This window comes from Argiope bruennichi, chromosome 9 (genome assembly GCF_947563725.1).
Source record: "Argiope bruennichi chromosome 9, qqArgBrue1.1, whole genome shotgun sequence".
Classification (NCBI taxonomy): domain Eukaryota; kingdom Metazoa; phylum Arthropoda; class Arachnida; order Araneae; family Araneidae; genus Argiope; species Argiope bruennichi.
Window position 1 is genome coordinate 129,226,746 of NC_079159.1, and position 20,283 is coordinate 129,247,028.

General features: G+C 33.2%; 1 protein-coding gene across 2 annotated transcripts in view; it reads right to left on the reverse strand.

Moving 5' to 3' along the window:
* LOC129983781 (phosphatidylinositol 4,5-bisphosphate 3-kinase catalytic subunit beta isoform-like) overlaps nucleotides 1-20,283 on the reverse strand; it is a 101,455-nt gene that overhangs the window by 15,567 nt on the left and 65,605 nt on the right. For both annotated transcript variants that reach the window (XM_056093411.1, XM_056093412.1), the window contains 5 exons: nucleotides 19,413-19,655; nucleotides 17,759-17,821; nucleotides 13,010-13,198; nucleotides 11,776-12,041; nucleotides 2,681-2,846 (listed from right to left, as the gene is read on the reverse strand). In XM_056093411.1, coding sequence (XP_055949386.1) covers nucleotides 2,681-2,846; nucleotides 11,776-12,041; nucleotides 13,010-13,198; nucleotides 17,759-17,821; nucleotides 19,413-19,655 — 927 coding nt within the window. The remainder of the gene's footprint in view (nucleotides 1-2,680; nucleotides 2,847-11,775; nucleotides 12,042-13,009; nucleotides 13,199-17,758; nucleotides 17,822-19,412; nucleotides 19,656-20,283) is intronic.

Below are 20,283 nucleotides of genomic sequence, written 5' to 3' on the forward strand. Positions count from 1 at the left end.
AGACGATGAACAGTGGATTCAAAAGCACAATTTTCAAGACATTCGGAAAAGACTGTTAGATGCTAGTGAACAGGCGCACCACCTTCTGCTACATAATCCAATTCCTGAACGCAAAAAAGTTTTTGTTAACAAAAATAAACTACAATAAAAATGATTACTGGATGCTGGACATATTCTGTTCAATAATAAACGAGAATTCAAGTTGTATTGTGATAAACAATGTAAAAAGAAGTTGTTTTACAAATAAGATATTGTAAATAAAACGTCACTCTTGTTGAAAAATTTTAAGGCATTTGATATACATGAAAATTTCAAATTTGTAATTTCAATCAATTTTTTTCAATTTGAAACAATTATAATCCATTAAGACGTGACACGTGTCACAATGTGCATTAAGTGTCTGTCACTTCCAAGCTTTTACAACATGCTCTCATTTTTAGTTTTACTTGTTTATCTGTATTTTACGAATATATATATATAAAAAATATTTTTCCTTTATCAGATGCAGCTCAAACAAAACTCATTTAAAATAAAAGTTTTTAGCGACGTAATGAGAATTAAATATTTTGATTTGTTGTTTAATATGAGTTTGCGATGCGACAAGCTGCACTATGATTAAAGCAGAACCGTCTTATTCAATAGTTTAATGGGACAGTATCATTACTCGAGCACGTAAAAATTACTGCCCCGGTTATATTTTAATTATAAATTTATTTAATTGCAATTTTAAATGTACTTAAAGTAAAAAAAACAAACACAGTTATTGATTTTATAATGTTGTGTAAGCACGTACTTAGCATGCATATCATGAATTTAAAAACACTCATATAGGATCAGTCGGGGAGGAAAATCTTAAATTGTATGAGTAAGTTCAAAGAAATGCCAATTTGCAAAATTGTAAAGCTTTCTTTCTTTTTGCTTTCCAATTATTTAATATAAGCATTTTTGTTGGACGTTTAAATACTTCGTTACGGTTTTGATGGGAACACCAAATTCTACCGCTATCAAGATTCATAGATTGAGAGAAAATTTAGATTTAATGTTCTATTTTTATAGCTAGTTATTAAGACGTTGCGAAACGTGAAAGGAAGTTCAAAATGTTAGCAAATTAATAAAGCACGTGATGAAAATGTATAAAAATACTAAATTTCCAAGAAAATTAAAACATTTTTAGTAAATTTAATAAAAATTATTTCACAATCGCACAATTTTATTAGATTTATAGAATGTAATGTTTTTATTATATTTATTTATTTGTACTTTTTAGATTTCCATTCAGAATTCATTTTTATAAATACTAGAATACCTTTTAACTATACAAACAGATGGCAGCCCTAGTTTGGGAATGAAAATTGGATTAGATTAACTGACAATTAAATTCTAATAACAGCCATTGAGTGGAAACATCGGGAGGTGGATGAAAAATCGATTGCAAATTTCGATCTAAAAATTTGAAATAAATGAAATCAAATCAAAGGGTGACAAAATAGTTTAATAATTAGTAGAAAAATCTCTTTTCAAAAATTGACATTTATTTCATCGCCAGCATTCAATAATGCTGTCTGATATTTCTCTTGCAAATACAGGCAAAACTGTAACCTTTCATCTACATTTTAAATGTTTATTGTTGTGTCTGTAATTTTTGATATGCTATTGTCAGCTCCTATAAAACTTGTAATCAACTTGTGCACAAGGTGCTCTGCTATCATTCGTTAAGGAGGTACAGGTACGTTAATACAGGTGGTGTGTCAGCTTATTATTTATCCTTGTTTGCAGGTTGGTGCGTAGCCAACGGGATCTCACTTCATTTGTGGCGCTAATCTGATGCATCTATAATTATTCCATGTTTGTTCTCATCCCATTAAGTTAAACTATTATTGCTGAATTCACGACAAAAAATGTGTGGTAGCTTATGTTGGTGAAAGTGAACGTGTTTAAAATTTAGATATGACCTAAAACAGAAATCGGATTTAATTTTTTCCTATCTAATTGTATCATTTCCCATACATTTGTGTGTGGGGGAAAAGAGGATTTGAAGTAAACTAGCCCAAATTCGTATATTGCTGGAAAGGAAAGACGAGTTTGATGAGCATTTCTGTTGTGAATTACAGCCAGCTGTTCGCTTAAATGCATATCGGTTCGATCTATCCACTATAGACTAATGAGGGTAAGACCAAAACTAGAGGATAAAACATGTAACCCATCGATATATTTATCTGAGTCATCCCTGTCTGAATCTGTTAAACTATTAGTATGTTGTATTCTGTGCAAAGTATTCCTCCCCCCCCTTTTTTTGTGTGTTTCTGATGACTAGATTTAGCATCAATGGAAAAAACAACGAATGATAAGTTGTTGATATGGATCTCAGATGACATTTTCCTATTTCGATGTTAAAACTCCAATCTAATTAGAAGATGCTGGATTTCGCTTATCCTAAATAAAAAGGTTAAATGTGCAATCCTCCTTGGTCTATTGGAATAGATTAAAATTAAATCAGATGGGAAAATGGCTCCGATTAAAAATATTTCACTTTTTGAAATATTTTCATTTTTTTCACTTTTGATATACGTATATTTTCACCTTTGAAACCTTCACCTTTTTGAAATACGTATTTGTAAATATAGTTTGTATCCCTCTAACTTCTACATTACATTGGTGCAACAGAAATATCCAAACTTACCTTTTTGATGTTCACCTTTTTTAGTGCCTGGATGCTTGCACTCTTGAGTTGGCTGAGGGCCTCTACTTGCTTCTCCAAAGCCTCCAGATGGGTGGGAACACTACGGCAGTAGGCCTCCAGGATAAGGCCGAACTTAATGGCTACCTCGGGAAAATGGATCTCGGATCTTAAAGGAATGTCATTTGTAATCAGTATATAAATTTTCTGGAAAAAGGTATCGCTCACAGTGCAAAAAGTCGTATATTAAAGTTCCATTCGGTTAAAATTCATTACATTAATACAGCGATTCTCAACCTGTGGGGCGCGCTCCCCTAGGGGGGCGAGAGTATCCAAGAGAAAATATTATTGTAAAAAATTAATTAACTGACTGAAAGAAAAGCACACATACACATACAAAACAAAATACATTTCGACATATTTAATAACTTATTAAAGTAAAACAACTTACTTAATCAAAACATACTAAATTAAAAACAAATTTAATAATTATTAGTGACTTTCTTGGGCCTGTCTTGCAAAGCAAAGTTTTTCGAAGGAAGGCTTAGTATTAGAAATGGCCACTATCAGTTCTGTTTCTATGTTTTTTCTTCAAAAAGCCACAGCAGAAAAACCAGTTTCACAAAAGTTGGATATTGTCTTTACAAAGAATGTGAAATGCCCTTGTTTTTAGTGCAGAAAAATCATCCTTACTCCTGCCCAAAATTCAAATAGCGATTTATTACTAAATTGTCTTTTAGTTTCGCCACTTATCGTGAAATCTATGAATTTTTCTTCCTCATCAATTGAGCGTCCTTCGGGAGTCTTATGAAATGGATCTCTAACCCACTCGTAACTTGCTATCAGTCTGTTGTCAGCATGAAAAAACTTTTTAAAAATTCTTTACCAGCATACCTAAAAGATTTTCAATGGTTACAAAACAACTTTTACATGTTCTTCTTCAGCCTTGTAAGTTTTAGTACAATCATCTACATTTGCAAACATTGTTAGGTTTTTTGCTTTAAATTTCTGTCCCATAATTCCAATTTTCTACAAAAAGCATTAATTTTATCACTCGTATCCAACATACGTATGTGTATTTGCTCCTCGGAGTTGAAGATTCAAGTTATTTAATTTCTCGAATAGGTCGACCAAGTGCATCCATTTCATCACAAATAAATCATCGCGAAAATTCTCGGCCTCCGGTCTGTTTTCTTCTGCTAGGAAATTGGCGATTTCTTCTCTTTATTCATAAACACGTTGCAAAACTTTCCCATGTGATGACCATCTTGCCTCGCAATAAAATAGTAATTCTGAATGTACTGAACCCATGTCTTTACAAAGTGCGGAAAAGATTCTCGATTTCAGGGGTCTCATTTTTATATAATTTACTACGGTTACAACCGTAGTTAACACAATATTCAGACCAGGACTCATTGCTTTCGAAGCCAAAGCTTCTCTGTGTCACGCAATTTCGAGAAAAGCTGACACTGTACATCTTCTGCTATATCGCCAAAAATCTGACAACTATAACTGAGGAAGAGGTGTGAGAAGAATATCTTAAAAGTACTCTCTAAAACATCTTGGGGTGCGATCGAACATCCCTTCTCCGTGTCTACCAAGCCGTCATTCTTTCACGCTTAGACTATGGCTGTATGGTATATGGTTCTGCACGCCCTTCTGTTTTGCGGCGTCTTGATACTGTACACCATTCTGCTCTCAGGATCTGTTCGGGAGCTTTTCGCACTTCTCCAGTTGAGAGCTTACATAAATCTGTGATGCGGTTTTCCAGCATAGTTGGTTCCATGGGAGGTCCCAGAGCTTGGCGACAAACTTGGTGACCATTTGGCGACTTGGAGACGAATTTGGCGACTTTGGCGTCAAAATAGATTATACCCGAAACATCGAGAATTTTCCCGTTCCGTCCAGTAGGAACGGAGATACGCCTCGAACGTTCCTGATTGGTTGAGAGGCTTCTAGCCCCGCCTCCTGAGACCTATAAAGGAAGCACCCGCAGCTGCCGGATGGTGAATTGAGTTGTGAACCAGTCGTGAATTGGAGTCGTGGACCAGTGGAGTCGAAGAGTAGTCGGAAGTGACGGTGAAGAACTCGTCTTCCAGGGGCTAGCGGAGCAGCGACGGACTAGAGCTGCTGTGTATACTATTGTATGCTGCTGTGTATATTGTTGTATGCTGCTGTGTATATTGTTGTATGCTGCACGTCTCGGCTGAAGATAATCGTCTTCTGTGCTGTATATAGTTGTCGTCTTTGTGCTGTCCTGTATGTCTTCGTGTAAATAAACGTCGTTGTTTCATTTTCTACTGTCGCCTGGTGATTGAGCGTTCTCCACACCATATAACTCCCACTATCCAAACGGACCCGGAAATTTTCGTAACAATATTATTTGTCACCAATCGCCACTTTATTTGCGATGTAAAAAATTGTCTACTTTATATTATTTTCGTGCTAAGTCCGTCTCAAATAATTCCATATGCAGCACGGTTATACCTGTTAGTCTGAGAAGAATTTATAATTCCCGACCCTCAAATATTCTTCCTTTTTTAGAGAGAATTAAAATTTCCATTAAATCTCTTGATTTTTATTCCTTTCCCCCTTGGGACATTCCCCATTTTTCTTTTCTGAACCCATTTTTGGAATTTGATAAATTTTCGACTAGTCCTGTTATTTTTCCGACAGATTTTTCATCAGCACCGTTGTCAGTATTCTTCTTTTATTCCAGTCTATACAGATGGCTCAAAATCAAATGAACATGTTGGTTGCGCCATTGTGACTCCATCTGATACACTCAGCTATCGTCTAAACAATTGTTGTTCCGTTTTTACTGCTGAATTGGTGGCAATTTTTTGCGCTTTACAGGAAATTCCGCCTTCAGCTCAGCGTAATTTTATTATATACACCGACGGTATGAGTGCTTTGGAGGCACTTGCTCATTTTCACAACCAGATGCATCAAGTCGCTATCCAAATTTTATCTAACTGGTAGCTATTACAAAACAGGGGTTTTAATATTCTTTTCTGCTGGGTTCCAGGTCATGCGGGTATTTCGGGAAATGAAAGGGCTGATTTTGCAGCTAAATTTGCATCAACATTTCTGTCCCAGGCCCTCTCATATTGTGATGCTAAAACGTCATTTGTATGCCGACTTTTTGATACTTGGCAAGAATCATGGGATCTGCAGATCCACAACAAATTCCATTTAATAAAACCCAGGACTGATTTATGGCCTGTTCACCCTATGCGAGAGGTTGATGTCAAATTGACACGCCTCCGTATAGGACATACTCGCTATAAACATAAACATCTTATTTTTGGCGAGGCGGCACCTAAATGTCCCACATGTCATGTGGATTTTACCATTAATCATATTTTAATCGAATGCCCATCCTTTAATTCCTCTCGTTTAAATTTTTTTAAGTCATCGTCATTAACTTTACAAGACCTGGTGGGTGAGAAATTCCACCCAAACATTTTTAAATTTATAAAATCCGTTGGCTTTTACACCTGTATTTAATACTTTTAACTTTTGTTCACGCTTGCCTTCTTCAACGCTTCATTGTAATGCGTTTTTTGCACCACTGTTTCATTTAGATTTTAACTTTGTACGTACTTGAACTTTTATTTTTGAAATTTGTATGTTGATAACTTTTTCTTTTATATTTTATCATGTGTAGTTTTATAGTTTGGTCTATGATTTTATCATTTGCTTAGAGCAGCATGATCAAGTATGGTTCTTGCGCCAAAAAAAAAAAAAAAAAAAAAAAACACTAACCAACAAACCAATTAAATTATATCGCCAATTCGACGAGCAACAGTATCATTTGAAAGAGGTTTGGCCTGCGTTTTGAAGATTTATCTCCAAACATAATTTCTACAATCTCAATTGCTGCTCGAAAAATAAGCTCTTCACCAATGGTGCGAAGTTTTTTTACATCTGGCTATTTTATATGAACTTTGTAAGATGCAATTAAAGCTCTTTTATTCACAAACAAAGTTTCTTTAAAAATGATCTTTGCTTTTTATATGATTTTAATTTTAATTCGAAGAATTCTCTGGGTTTGTTGACGTACTCACTATGAAGCGTTTCCAAATGTCGTTTAAGTTTATTAGGTTTCCGGCTGTCTGAGGCCAACATTTTTGAGCAAATAATACTCAAGGGCCTTTCTTCTTCATTTACTTCAGCACTGGTAAACCCAAAATTTAAGTATTCTTGAGAATATTTTCTTGATTTTATTTTCGGAACCACGCTCGTCTGTGTACTTGTTGATGCTTGACTATCGTCTAATGCTTGCTTACTTCCGTGTAAAAATTTATCCATGAATCTACATAAATCTATTGCCCTGAATATTTAATATGATGAATTGCAATTAACAAGAAAACATATATAACATACAAATTCAAGATAGATTCGATAGCGATTAAAGGATCGACTCGAATGAGACTAGCTGGAATTGAAATGTGCGTTATCGAACATTTTCCTTCTTCCTATGAGAAAATATTTGCTCCGCGCATGCTCGAGACGGCATCGGTAGTGTGTATTCCCTTCCACAAACATTGCTATTTTTTCACTTTTATTTTGTCATGCTTCTGTTTTATTTCTTTTATTATTCGAAAAAATATATTCCCAGTTTCTAAATTTAGTTCACCCCGTCTAGTTTAACTTTCATTGATGAATTTTTCTACTTTTATATTCTTTTAACGTTATCACCCTGTTTGGCTTTTATTTCAAATATAATATTTAAATTTTCCTCGCTTTCATTCGCTTCATCTGTTTACCGCCGGCTTATCTAAAATGCAAGATGTGGTTTCTCGCCAACTTTCGCTCGCTTTTACTCTTGTTTTAGCAGTTAGTTAAAAATAATTTAAAAACAGAATTCAAAATACTCAATATACATTATTGTTGTATACGTTTTATTGTAAGCGGGGGGCGGGATGAAAATTATGATTGAAAACTGGGCCGCAAATACTGAAAGGTTGAGAAACGCTGCATTAATAAGTTAGTCATTGTTCTTTTTTACCATTGTGAGTAACGATGATCAGCTTTACTACACTATCTTTTGATGCGATGCATCGTGTTACACTGATAGAATAAAAGGGCAAAGTCTGCAACCGCAGTTGCTTGCGAAATAATTATGTTCCATTGCCTTTGGGGTTTGGCAACGTCAGAGGAAAATAAACACTATATTCGAATGGAAAATTCCATATGTCTTGTAGTTTACTAAATTTAGTGCTTTAATAGTTCAATCGCATCACTCCTAAAAGCTTTACTCCCTCCACCCCCGTCATAATGACATTTACTGGGAGAAATCGGTTTCAGTTCTAGAGGGAAAGAACAGGAAACATCAGAAATATCTAAGGAAAATATTGCATTAAAAAAAAAAAAAAGAGCTTTGATGCTATCGGATTTTGAGCCAATGACGTTGGAGCAGAGACATATTCTGCCGCTGGTAGAAGTGCCAAAGCAAGTCACTACATATCGTATTTTTGTAAATTTTATTCACTCTATAACCCTCCCGACCAAGAGCTACCATCCTTTTCTTCCCATGCAAATTTAGAAAATTACGTAATTTTGCTAGTAGGCTTAATAAAAATGACAGAGTTTTGGAAAATGATTCTTAATGTGTATGAAAAATATTTTCGACACAACAAATCAAATGTATCACAACAGCTGATAAATGACAAGTTGTGCATATTTTCAAAATGCCTTCTAATTTTTTCATAATTTTTGCTCAGCTACAGATGACTAAATTTTTAATTCTTTTTTATTTTCTTGGCACATGTACCAATCTCGTTATTCAATTATACTTTTAAGTTATCTGAGTACACCTGAGTACTTAGTAAAGGCCAACATTTCCACTCTCTCCTTATAAGTCCTACCTAGAAGCAGAAATTCTACCCCCAAGGGTCCATGTTCTTTGGCATAAAATAGTCCAGAATAAACTGTAATCAGTACTGAAGTGAAACGTTTCTGCAATTCATGCAAAAAATCCAGTTTTTTTTCCAAGGGTTAGAAAGATATAAATGAACTGAGAATGCCACAAGTTTTCTGCAGCGAAAGACGCCAATAACCCTCTTCGATACCAACCTTTTCTACTCAGATAATTTAGGTTGGGGGATTGCAAGATGTCATGATTTATACTGCTCACATAATCATTACCATGCGAATGATATCTTTTGGTATCGTAAAGTCTCGTTTCTAAGACCCGTCATGCATATTGGTGGTGACAACTTTTGACCATCTGTGGTCAATCCGAATTCGACCAGTGATGTCATTCTCATGGCGGGGATATCTCCGCAGCCTCGAGTCTGGTTTCCCGTCAATTGGCGTGTAGGGCAATAAATAAGAGAAAGTAAGAAACAGATGTCCCCAAAACATTTAATTAAAAAAACGCTTGTTTTTTGAAGAATAATATAACTTTGGATTGATTGAATTTTTAATAGCAGGAATGGCAGGTTATCCTCTATAACCTAAAAGTGTGCGAAGTAATGAGATTATTCCACTGAGGAACGTAGAACTTGAAAGGCGCTCAAAAAATTGTGCAAAATCATTGAATTTTAACACACACACACACACACACACACACACACACACACACACACACACACACACACACACACACACACACACACGCACGCACGCACGCACGCACGCACGCACGCACGCACGCACACACACGCACGCACGCACACGCGCACACACACGCGCACACACACGTCTATCTGTATACTTATGTTTATGAATAATAATAATCTTACGAAATTTCTTTTTAAAATAATTTTAGGTTAATTTAATCCTCCAGCTGCGTACCCCACGATTTCCATGGGTTGGCAAATAGTCCATTTCCTGTTGCATCCCGCTTTTTCGCAGTTCAGAATGTTTATTTTTACGATTACAGATTTTTGTTATATCATATTATTATCGTGTTGCATATCCTATCAGCTCATTTTTTTTGAAAAATACACGAAGTTATTTATAAACATTGCATCTAAATAGTGATTCTAAAAAATTACGTAATCAGAGGGTTGATTGAAGTCACTTGTTTACAACATCGCAAATGTCCAATCTGTCGTCATGAGTTTTCAAGAAAAGAGCAACATTATTAAATTCAAACGTTCGTCATTGATGCTTGTTTAAATCTGATTGAGAAACGAGTTCAATGCCCTAAATAATCTTTCATATGATCCTGAAGATAAATAGAATGTTAGAATACAATCCATTTTGTGAGTAGAAGATACAGCATTCTGCAATTCAAATATTACTTTTGAAATTTCCATATAATTTAGGCATTTTTATTTTTTACTAAATTTAGAAACATTATGAATTCTAATGAAAGCTGAATTACTATTTTTTTTTAAATGATCACTGAATCATTTGTACAATTATTTATTTTTGCTGGAAATGGCAAGAAACATATTAAAAGGGCTATCTATCTATCTATATTATATATCCGTGCATTCAATATTCATAGAAAATAAAATATTTTCAATAATATTACTACGTATAATATTTCAACAGAGCACGAAAAATTTTATACCTTATCCCTATCTCGTATGCGAAGTATTAAATATTGTAATCGTCAAAAAATTCGAACTCTAGATTTTGACGAACCTCCATGTTTTAGACCACTCTGAGTTCGGAGAACACATTTTAAAAAATGCCTGTCATAAATATATCTTAAATAAAGCTTCGAGATAGATGGATGGTATTTGGTGCGAGGTCTTTACACCGAATCTGTAGATTTCGATCGAAGTCCATTCAAAGGAAGTCGGCTTTTGCGACTGTAACTACAAGAGATAGACAGATAAAATTCTATACACAGAATTTTATGTAACCTGTAGTATGTAACCTCTAGTCGAATTTCGAGCCAAATCCAAAGAGAGGTTGAACGCCAGCACTTTCAGAAACATGTAGACGCGATAATTGAGAAAACGCATTGACTGAAATACATCCAATTTGATATGTGACTGCAATTGTAGTTCTGCGTAAAAGTTTAGTTTCAATAGATTGAGAAAGATTGTATCTAAAACACAACGTTTTTCTAGAGAGTATGCAACCACTACCGCTGGTTGCGGATGGATTTCACAAGTTTATGGGTCTATTAAATCCAGCTATTCCTCTACATTTCCTTTTTTGCGTGCTTAAATTTACGTGGAAATTCGATGTATCTTCTTGCAGCAAACATAGATGATGTTCAGCTTAAGAAGCTGAACTATGATACATCCTCATATATAAATGGAAGTAATCGAAATCTAATACTACTCAAATATGATGTCAAAATTCACAATCTTTGCTCGTCTGATGTGAAATTATACAAAAGTTGGCGTACGAAATTAATTCCACGATCGGAAGTAGATGTGAAATTAATTGGTCAAACAACACTCAAGAAAAGAAATGCGATTCCTGTCAGAGTCGGAATTTCTGAACTTAACGTTGGATCAATTTTAAAAGCAAGCATTGCTGATAAGATATTCCTCAAAGTAGCAAGCAAATTGTTAACAAAGGATCAGAAAAGAAACATCAGTTTGGGATTGTTCTACATTATAATTGACTGCTAAGTAGTAAAGAAGAGGTGCAAAGTTCAAAAGGAAAACATCAGCTGTCCTGTTGTCCTTGTTCCGTGTTTCCAAATAAACCTATATTTCCATAAAAATTGAAATTTTTATGTATTAAGTAATTTTTTGGCACAAATGGAAAAAAAAAATATATTATTGTTACTTGAAACCCTTGGTTTTAGCTATCAGTATTTTAGAACCAATACATTTATGTAACTATTGTTTTTTTAATATAATTTTTATTAAATGTAAATTAGAAGTACCTATATTATGTTTTCTGAAATCTTGCTTTGAACTGAAAATAATTAGTTTTACACCGTACCTGGAAAGGCTTTCTTAGAATTGCAATTACTGAACCTATTGGAACAAATGAAAGTTTATTTTCTGCCCGATCCTTCTTAATTTAGAGCAGATAAATTTAATATTTTTGAAATGCTACTTTAAAATATTATAGACATATATAGTTAGCTTTTTGAATTATCTTAAAATTATTATGATAGATTACCATCTAAAAAGTCGCCTATTTCTGAAACCCGATGATCTAATTACCTCATGAGCCAAAAGAGCCTGTGTCCAACGTGTCTGTTTTGGAGGGCTCTTTCCAACAGGAACTTGACGAGGCTGTTTTGGAGGTAGGCTTCATGCTTGAGGGCCTGCACCAGCTGCAGCAGGTAGAGGGAAAGTTCATCATCCCCGATGTCCTGCAGGCAACGGACAGCGAAACTGCGTACTCCAGGGTCGGGATGTGCGTAATCCAGAAGCTCTAAAGTTTTGTATGGAGTCATAGCAGGCCACAGCTGAAGAAGCTTCGTCATCTAGAAATAATTTAGAAATGTTACGAAGTTTTAAACAACAATTTAATTAAATGTCATTTGTTTGACACAAGAATCGCAAATTTTTCCACCGAGCATCGGTACATTCAACGAACGCAAGTTTTCAATTCATTAACGGAGTCGAATTTCCATTTTTGGATGTTTTATTAAAAAATATATTTGTATAACATATTTTGATCTAAGAGATTACACGAAACCTAGAAGTAAAATAGCGCCAATATTGGAATTAAGTACCAATTGCATTTCATAACTTTCATTCTTATCATTCTGTGAGTAAGAATAGTTATTCTATATAAAATTTCAAATTCTATTAATAAATGACGCATGTTTCGAGGAAATGATTTTTTTTTTCCTGCTTCAGAAGGAATAATTTCCTCGAAACATGCAGACTGCACATTTCTCTACCAACTTTTCAGTTTTTTTTTAAATCCTAAGCAATGCTTTAATCTTGTTAGCACTGAAAGTGTTCATTTTTCAGAATTGTTCCTTGCTGGTATATATAAAAGCACTTGATTTAGATAAAGGTTCAATAAATAATGAATTTCAAACTGAATTATACCACATTTGAATAACACATCTTCTCCCAGAAAATACTTCAATAGCTCAAATAAAGCTCTATCCCCCCCCCCTCCTCCAGTAGTCTTCATGCTCAGCAAATGATTAGTCAGATGTCTGATTTCTACTTTTTTATCCAACTCAGTCGAAAGAAGAAACTTACAGGTTTGTAACAAGCATTTTGAGCTCTCAGATTGCTAAAATATTAATTTTTGGCCAACGATTTTCTATCTCATTCAGAGAAATGAAGAAATTTTCTCTGTATCCTTTGTCTTTATTGTGTACCAGTTTGTTTTCTATTCTCTCGGAGCTCCCTACAAGGAACCGGGTCTTATATACATCTAAAAGGACACGAAAATAGTCTGTTTAATTAGTCTGATGCGAGAAATTATCACCTGAGCTACTTCTGTCCTGTCGTTCCATTTAACGCATTTGAGCAGTTTGGGCAATGAATTTGGCAGCTGCTCACAGCAGTGCTTCCTTAGGAACCACATCAATTCCTTCTCCTGCTCGTGCAGCTGGTACAGTGTATCCTTCTCGCAGATCTGCTGCAGCTGCTGCAGATGACTTTTGCTGGCCTGAGGCTAAGAGAGAAAGAGAGCTGTGATTATAAAGTCTTTCAAGAAATAAGGATAATTGGGGAAAACACAAACAATAAAGACGATATAACGCAAGTTAAATTTATCCAATAGAAATTATTTAAATTGGAAGAGCTTCGGGATAAATTTTTTCAAAGATGCGCCCATCTCGAAGGGCTGTTATTATGTTAACAGTGTCTCAGATTGACAAATGAAAGGTTATAGTGAAAAATCTCATAAACACTGGCAAAAGTAAAATAAAATTATATACCATACATTTTAGATGTAAATGTATAATAATCTCGTAAGATTTTCTTCTCACGAATATTCGAATCAAATTAATCATCAAAGTTGGATTGTAACAAATAGTGATCCACTAATAGAAAAAAAATGCAATGCCAAATACAAAATTTAAAAAAAAAAAATCAATTCTGTCGAAAATAGTAGCAATATCCTTCCATTTTGTCGTTGAAGAAAGAACGTAATGAATCAGAATAAATATAAAACAATAAAAACTGCAAATTTTAGCTGTTTCATTTTTGTATTTATTCATGCTTATGTTTATTTTTACACTGATAAATTATTCAATTTAAATACTAAAAAAACTATCTTAGTTCATAGACGCCAAAGTAACGTCATCCCATAACGCATCCCACAATAACGTCAATCAGAAGAGCGGCGATTTTTTTAACTTTGCCTACCATTATAGACTGCAGTGGACGATTATATATAGTGATTAATAATTAGAAGCTTTTTATTGCCAGGAATATTTTTATGTTTAACATCAATTCAATCTTTTATGCATCATTTGATATTCCCTCAACAAAATATTTGGAAACATTCAAGTGCGATTCGCGTTAAAGCTGCGTTATTTTAAGAGATTCACATGTGTTCTTTTTGCTCCTCAGGAGAATGAAGTCCTATGGTATCATATAGCCATTAAAAACATAATTTTCCGGTGAACTTATTGCACGTTGTCTTTCATTGAACTGTAACTCCACTTTCCTATTCTTCACATTAGAAATGTAAATAAGAAACATCAGAATTTAACTTCCAATAAAGGAAAAAAAATCATTCATTTGATATTCGAAGAAACGATAAAAATGATGCGAACTTTATAGTAAAATTGAAATGTATTGTTGAAAACTATGCAATTATGTTGAAAATTAACTTTCATTCATTATTAAAGTTATCAAAATTCCGAAAAAAATGGTGCGACAGATTAGTATTATTTAAAGGACACATTTCATTTTCACGCAACAACAATCGTCAAAGCATTCGAATTTTAAAATTTTCATAAATCTCTACCTTTAGATTTCCTTAAATCCGTAAATCTTTTGGAATTATATCTATGTATAAGTAAGTGAATAAAATAATTCAAAAACAGTTTTAACTACATGAATGAAATTTGGTTTGATGTCTTTACATCCAATTTGAAAATTTCCATCCCATTTTAAAGAAAATCCATTTATACGAAACTAATCTATTTGTTCATGCGATTGCAGATGAGCATAATCATTTGAAAAACCAGAGCTAGAAGAATACAATTCGATGCCTCCTGTTAGAATCGGCATGGTGGATTCTTTATCAAATGTTATTCCAAATCGTGAAGAGGTTTACATTACAAGCGTATCGGTTACCTTTACAAGCATGTAAATTCAAGTGATGTCTCAAAAACAAAGATTTAGATGAATGGCATTGGGTATGCGATCGTGTTACTAAAATTGCAATTCTGTGTTAAATATCAGTTTTCTTCACAATATTACGAAGCACAAAATGCTCATGCGAAAAATAAATATCTCGTGGCATTCACAGCCTCACCCGACATCCCATCATCTCAGGTGGGGGGAAAGGGATGACATTCAAGTTTCACTCTCTCCGGATGGAATTTGAAAAAGAAGTAAAAGCCATTTTGTAGAGCAATATTTTATTTTTAGAACGCACAGAAAAATACCGAAACTAATTTCGAGTTCATTAGAAATCTAATCCAAATAAAAAAAAAAAATCTTTTCGAGTGCACATTCCATCCCTCCCAAACATATTAGTACTCATGAGCAAATAGTAGAACCTGTAGAGTGTAATCGCTCTTTCTCTCTCAAATAAACCTTCTCACCGAAAACGTGAACATAGAAAGAAGGAAAGATACATATATAAATTGATCAGAAAAACTTCTACAATGAATTCTATGTAAGGTCATAAATGCAATTAAAGTTTATTCTTTGACAATGTCATTCTTTTTTCATGTAATATCTTCATCGTGTTCATTATTCTCTTCATTTTTCAAGCGGGCTTCAGTGGCCTGGTGGTAAGGTCGCGGTTTCAGGACTCCATTCCACAAAAAAACCGCCGTTGAAGCAGGTCTGGTGCACGCTAAATCCGTCGGCGTCGAATTTCCTCCCACTGATGTGGTGCAGAAACTTAGAAAGGCAGAGTACTAGCTCATATGACGTCCTCGTCATCTGACGACGGTTCAAAATGACATGATCGCTCCCAAAATAGTTCTAATGTTGTTTTAACCCTCTGCTTTTGTTCATTGAACTCACCATTTTCAAAGCCGGACTTTCGATAGGATATGATTTTGTCCAATATCAATCCATTACATAACACCATTTCCTCAAATGCATTGATGGGACATAAACTAAATTCGTGAATATGGACCACAATAGGTCACGCAGGAATTATGTGCCATCGGGATAAACTTTCTTCTAAAAAGGTAAAATAATAATTGAGACAAAATATGTATCTTAAAAATGTTCATTATTTTACTCTGAAAAAAAAAAACTATATTGATACAATGATCGGAACTATACAACTATACCTTCATGATAAAATTTTTTGAGAACTTCGAAATTTATTTATAGGTATTTTTAGTCCTTTTTGTTTTTTTAAATAAGACTCGATTTTTTTTTTCAAAAAATAATGCAAAAATCTTAATATTAGGCATTTTTTTTTTTGTTTCATACTACTTAAATTGAACACGAACTTAAGGGGAATTCCAAAAAATTCCGCTTGAATGAAACAAAATTTGAAAAAAGATTTCAACCATTACAGTATTTTTACTGTTTATCTATACTTATAATAAAGCTCAATGTGTGTGTGTGTGTGTGTTGGCGCTCTACAGGCCAGACCGTTTGACCTACAGCTACCAAATTTTGTACGTGTATACCTTGGAGGTCGGGAATGTGCACCTGGGGTTCCTTTTTTAGAATTTTTAGTTATAATTTTAATTATTAATTAAAAACTAACTTTCCCGCCAAAAAATCTTCCATTTTCCCCACCGCCAACTTTTCCGCCAAAAAAATCTTCCATTTTCTCCACCGCCAAATGACTAAGGCTTCCGTGTTTTTTTTTTTCTCCCAACAGTAATGAGGCTAGGGTTAATATTTTTCGGCGGATTATTTCAAACGATTCTGTTTATTTTCTTAATGTTTGATGCATTTAAAATTAAACATTTTTAATTAATCCATATTCCAGATTCATTCTGAAGTACTTTTGAATTAAAATAACACAGAATAAAGGAAATTAAAAATGTATAATCTGCATAGCGTTACCCCAACTGGCGTAGAAAAATTCACGCATTTGCGTTAACGTAACTGGCGAAGAAAATTCACGCATGCGCACAGTGTTCTGATTGTTGCCATGACAACCGTTATGAACGGATGATTTAAATTATTTTTAGGTTAGTTTCATGCTTTTGTAAGTAAATTGTATTTATGTTAGTTATATATTTCTTGTATATGCTTATAGTTTTAAGTACATCGGTTTTTAAGTAGTTTTTTTAAACCTGTTTTCAATGATTTAAATTATTTTTAGGTTAGTTGCATGCTTTTTTTAATTAAATTGTATTTATGTTAGTTATATATATTTTTTGTATATGCTTATAGTTTTAAGTACATCGTTTTTTAAGTAGTTTTTTAAACCTGTTTTAGACCGATTATTTTAAACGATTCATTTTATTTTCTTAGTGTTTGATGCATTTAAAATGAAACATTGTTAATGAATCGATCTGTTCATGATGAATCTGAGAAAATTTTGTTGACAAATTCTTGAGATATTACATAAATGAAGAAAGATATTCTTTAGTGCCCATAAAGTTTAAACGCTCAGTGACTCTATTATCAGTATTCATATTATTAAAAAAAATGCTTTGTTTCAGTAAAAAATATTATTATATTAATTGCAGATTAATCCTTTACACTTTAATTTAAAGCATAAATTCTACGAGGGGTAACAGAAAATTAGAGAGATACATATCACGTTATGACTGAAGGCCTTTATAATATTATGAGTGAATTATATGACTATCAAAATTTGAAGTTTTAAAATATTTTGCTGAAGAATCTATTAAAGTTGGAATTGCATAAAATATTTAATTATTAAAATTTTAACGAACATTCAGATTGGCGAACCGGCTGGTCGCCAAAGGCGGCTAGTATATATATAAAGTTAATTTTGTATGGTAATATTAGTTTCTCTTTCTTCTTATTGAAATACATTGTTATTCAATAATAATTTTGATACATCGCAAGGGCGAATTTTTTTCAGTAATAGAAAGGAAATACTTACCTCTCCACAGCTTGAAAATGAGCCATTTCTATCCGGTAATTCTTTACTGGCATATTCTAGAATCTGAAAAAAGATTTGAAGCAAATGCCAAAATCTGTTCATAGTTCTGAGTTTCATCGTACATTTTTCTTAAAAGACGAAAATCTATTAATTAACTTTAAGTATTTATTAACTATATATTTTTGAAGAAATCACCATAAAACATTAATTAATTTTGAAAATATTTGCAAAATTTTACTTTTGTCAAATTCTTTGCAATTTATATTTAAAATTATGAAAATTTCTTAACAAAAGTTAGAATGATTATTATGATCATTTCTTAATAATCATTTTATTAAAGTTTGTTAAGCTTAAAATGACTTTCAGCCACTTATCTTTAATTATACTTTTTCTGACTATTTCAGCTTTCTGTATAATTTTCAGTTCATTTTGTTTTTAGGATCATGTTGAAAAAAATTATTAAAAAAATTCAAAAGTTTTTATTTTGCGAGAAATTTATAGAAATTAAGATTCAACATGACGTTTTTATGCTTTCAGATTAGTCTTCTGTATCGAAAAGTGTCCCTCATCCTTTCGATTCTCGCATTTAAAAGCATTAAAAAAATGCGAGCTTTTTGATACGAATTCGTCAGTTATAAGAACTTTCTTCCCCAAGCTAACATAATTTATCATTCAATAAATTACTTTGATTTCTGAAATATCATCTCTGATTCAAATTTATGTTAATTAAATTTTAATCAAAATTAAATATTTTATAGATTTTTTTTTTATTTCTGAGTAATTATTTTTTGTTAGTTAATTGTGTTCTCAATGATGCTAATTGAAAATTTTTAACTCTATCGATTCACTCGGGAAATTTACTGTTATAGAATGAATTCATTAAAAAAAGTTACAAAAACATTTCTCATTGTTTGAAAAATTAGCTATGAATTGTGCTGCTTTTATGAAGCTTCATTATACCATTTCTGTATATAAAATGACGTATTTTGAAGGCTTGTAAAATTTCTAGGTTACTTGTTGAAATTATTATTAAAAATTGAACAATATCGTTTTTTTTTCCAAATTAACTTATGAAATAACCAGTTCTCAGCTGCAGCGATATTCATAATTATCCAGTTGTATTCCCAATTATCCTAGAAGTTAAGGGATAATTGGGAACGTCTGCTTGATCTTCCAATCATAATAATAAACTGATTTGAAGAAAATGTATTTGAAGTAATAAGAAATGCTGCTTATTATCTCAGAATATATTTTCCTGTCCATTCCCAATTAGCTCAAAATGCAGCTGTTTTCCAAAAAGATTCCAAAACATGGAATATCGCACATAAACTAGCATAATTAGTTCATGTTTTCGATTTCCAGTAAATTACAATAATTCTACCCCTTTGTTGGGAAAAGTCGAAAAACTAATTTTTATAAAAACCAAAGTGACTGAATTTTATGAGAAACGAAATGGAAAGAAATGCACTTTAAAAGGCGTAAAGCCTAGTCATTTGAGTAAATTCTTTTCAAATCGGATTCAGTTATTTTGTAATAAATATTAATCATCTATGAGAAACACGCACTCTCAATATGTCTTGGGCTCCCCACTTGCAATGGTATTACAAAATAAAAGAAGCTATGATCTAAAACACATTTTTTTTTAACATCTTACCTCATCTATGCCAGGGTAGCACAGTTGTGCCGTCGGATGATATTTGCCAAAGGAGATTGTCAGCGCAGGTTCTCTGGAAGGGTTCGGAGGCAGCCAACCCAGGGGTCGCAGCATACAGCCAGAATATTCGTCTCCTTCCTGAGGGTAGGGCCAGGCAGAAAGGGTCAAGGGCACTGACTTCAAAGCCCCCTTATAGTCGAATACAGTCGTGTTTACCCATGCAATAGGGCAAGCATATTTATCCTATTTCGGAGAGTGAAACATAAAAAGAGATCTGCATGTGCTCCCAAGAAAAAAGATAAATTCTGAAACAGTATAGATTTAATGTGAAATGAAGCAAGACTCTATTCAGTCATTCATTCTGAACCCAAAACGGTCACAGGGAAATGAATTACTTTTGAAACTGAAGGATTCCCAAATTTTCGCTAGATCACCGGTTTTATGAGATCAGGCATCATAATTCAATACAAAAATTCAATGCCAGTTACTTTAAAGAACAATACAGAACATATGGAATCATAAAGCAGAACATGGCATGAGAGGTATGCAGAAAAATCAAAGGGTTTGCGTGATACATATGTTATTTTAATTGACTTTCATTTTCATATGCTATATATATTTTTATATTTTTAATGTGTTATTTTAATATGTTATATGTATATATATTTCATATGTTACTTTAAGTGACTTTTAAATTTAAAAATCAGTGGGCAAAGTCTTCCCAGAACTTTTTCGCATACTCTCTTATAAAAGCGTTATTTCAAAGAATGCCTTTCATGGCATTGGTGTAAAATAGTTATAAAATATTAACCGTTGGCGTTTTTACAGAATTTATTGTGTGATCCTTGGCGAGTTTTTAGGCGGTTAATCC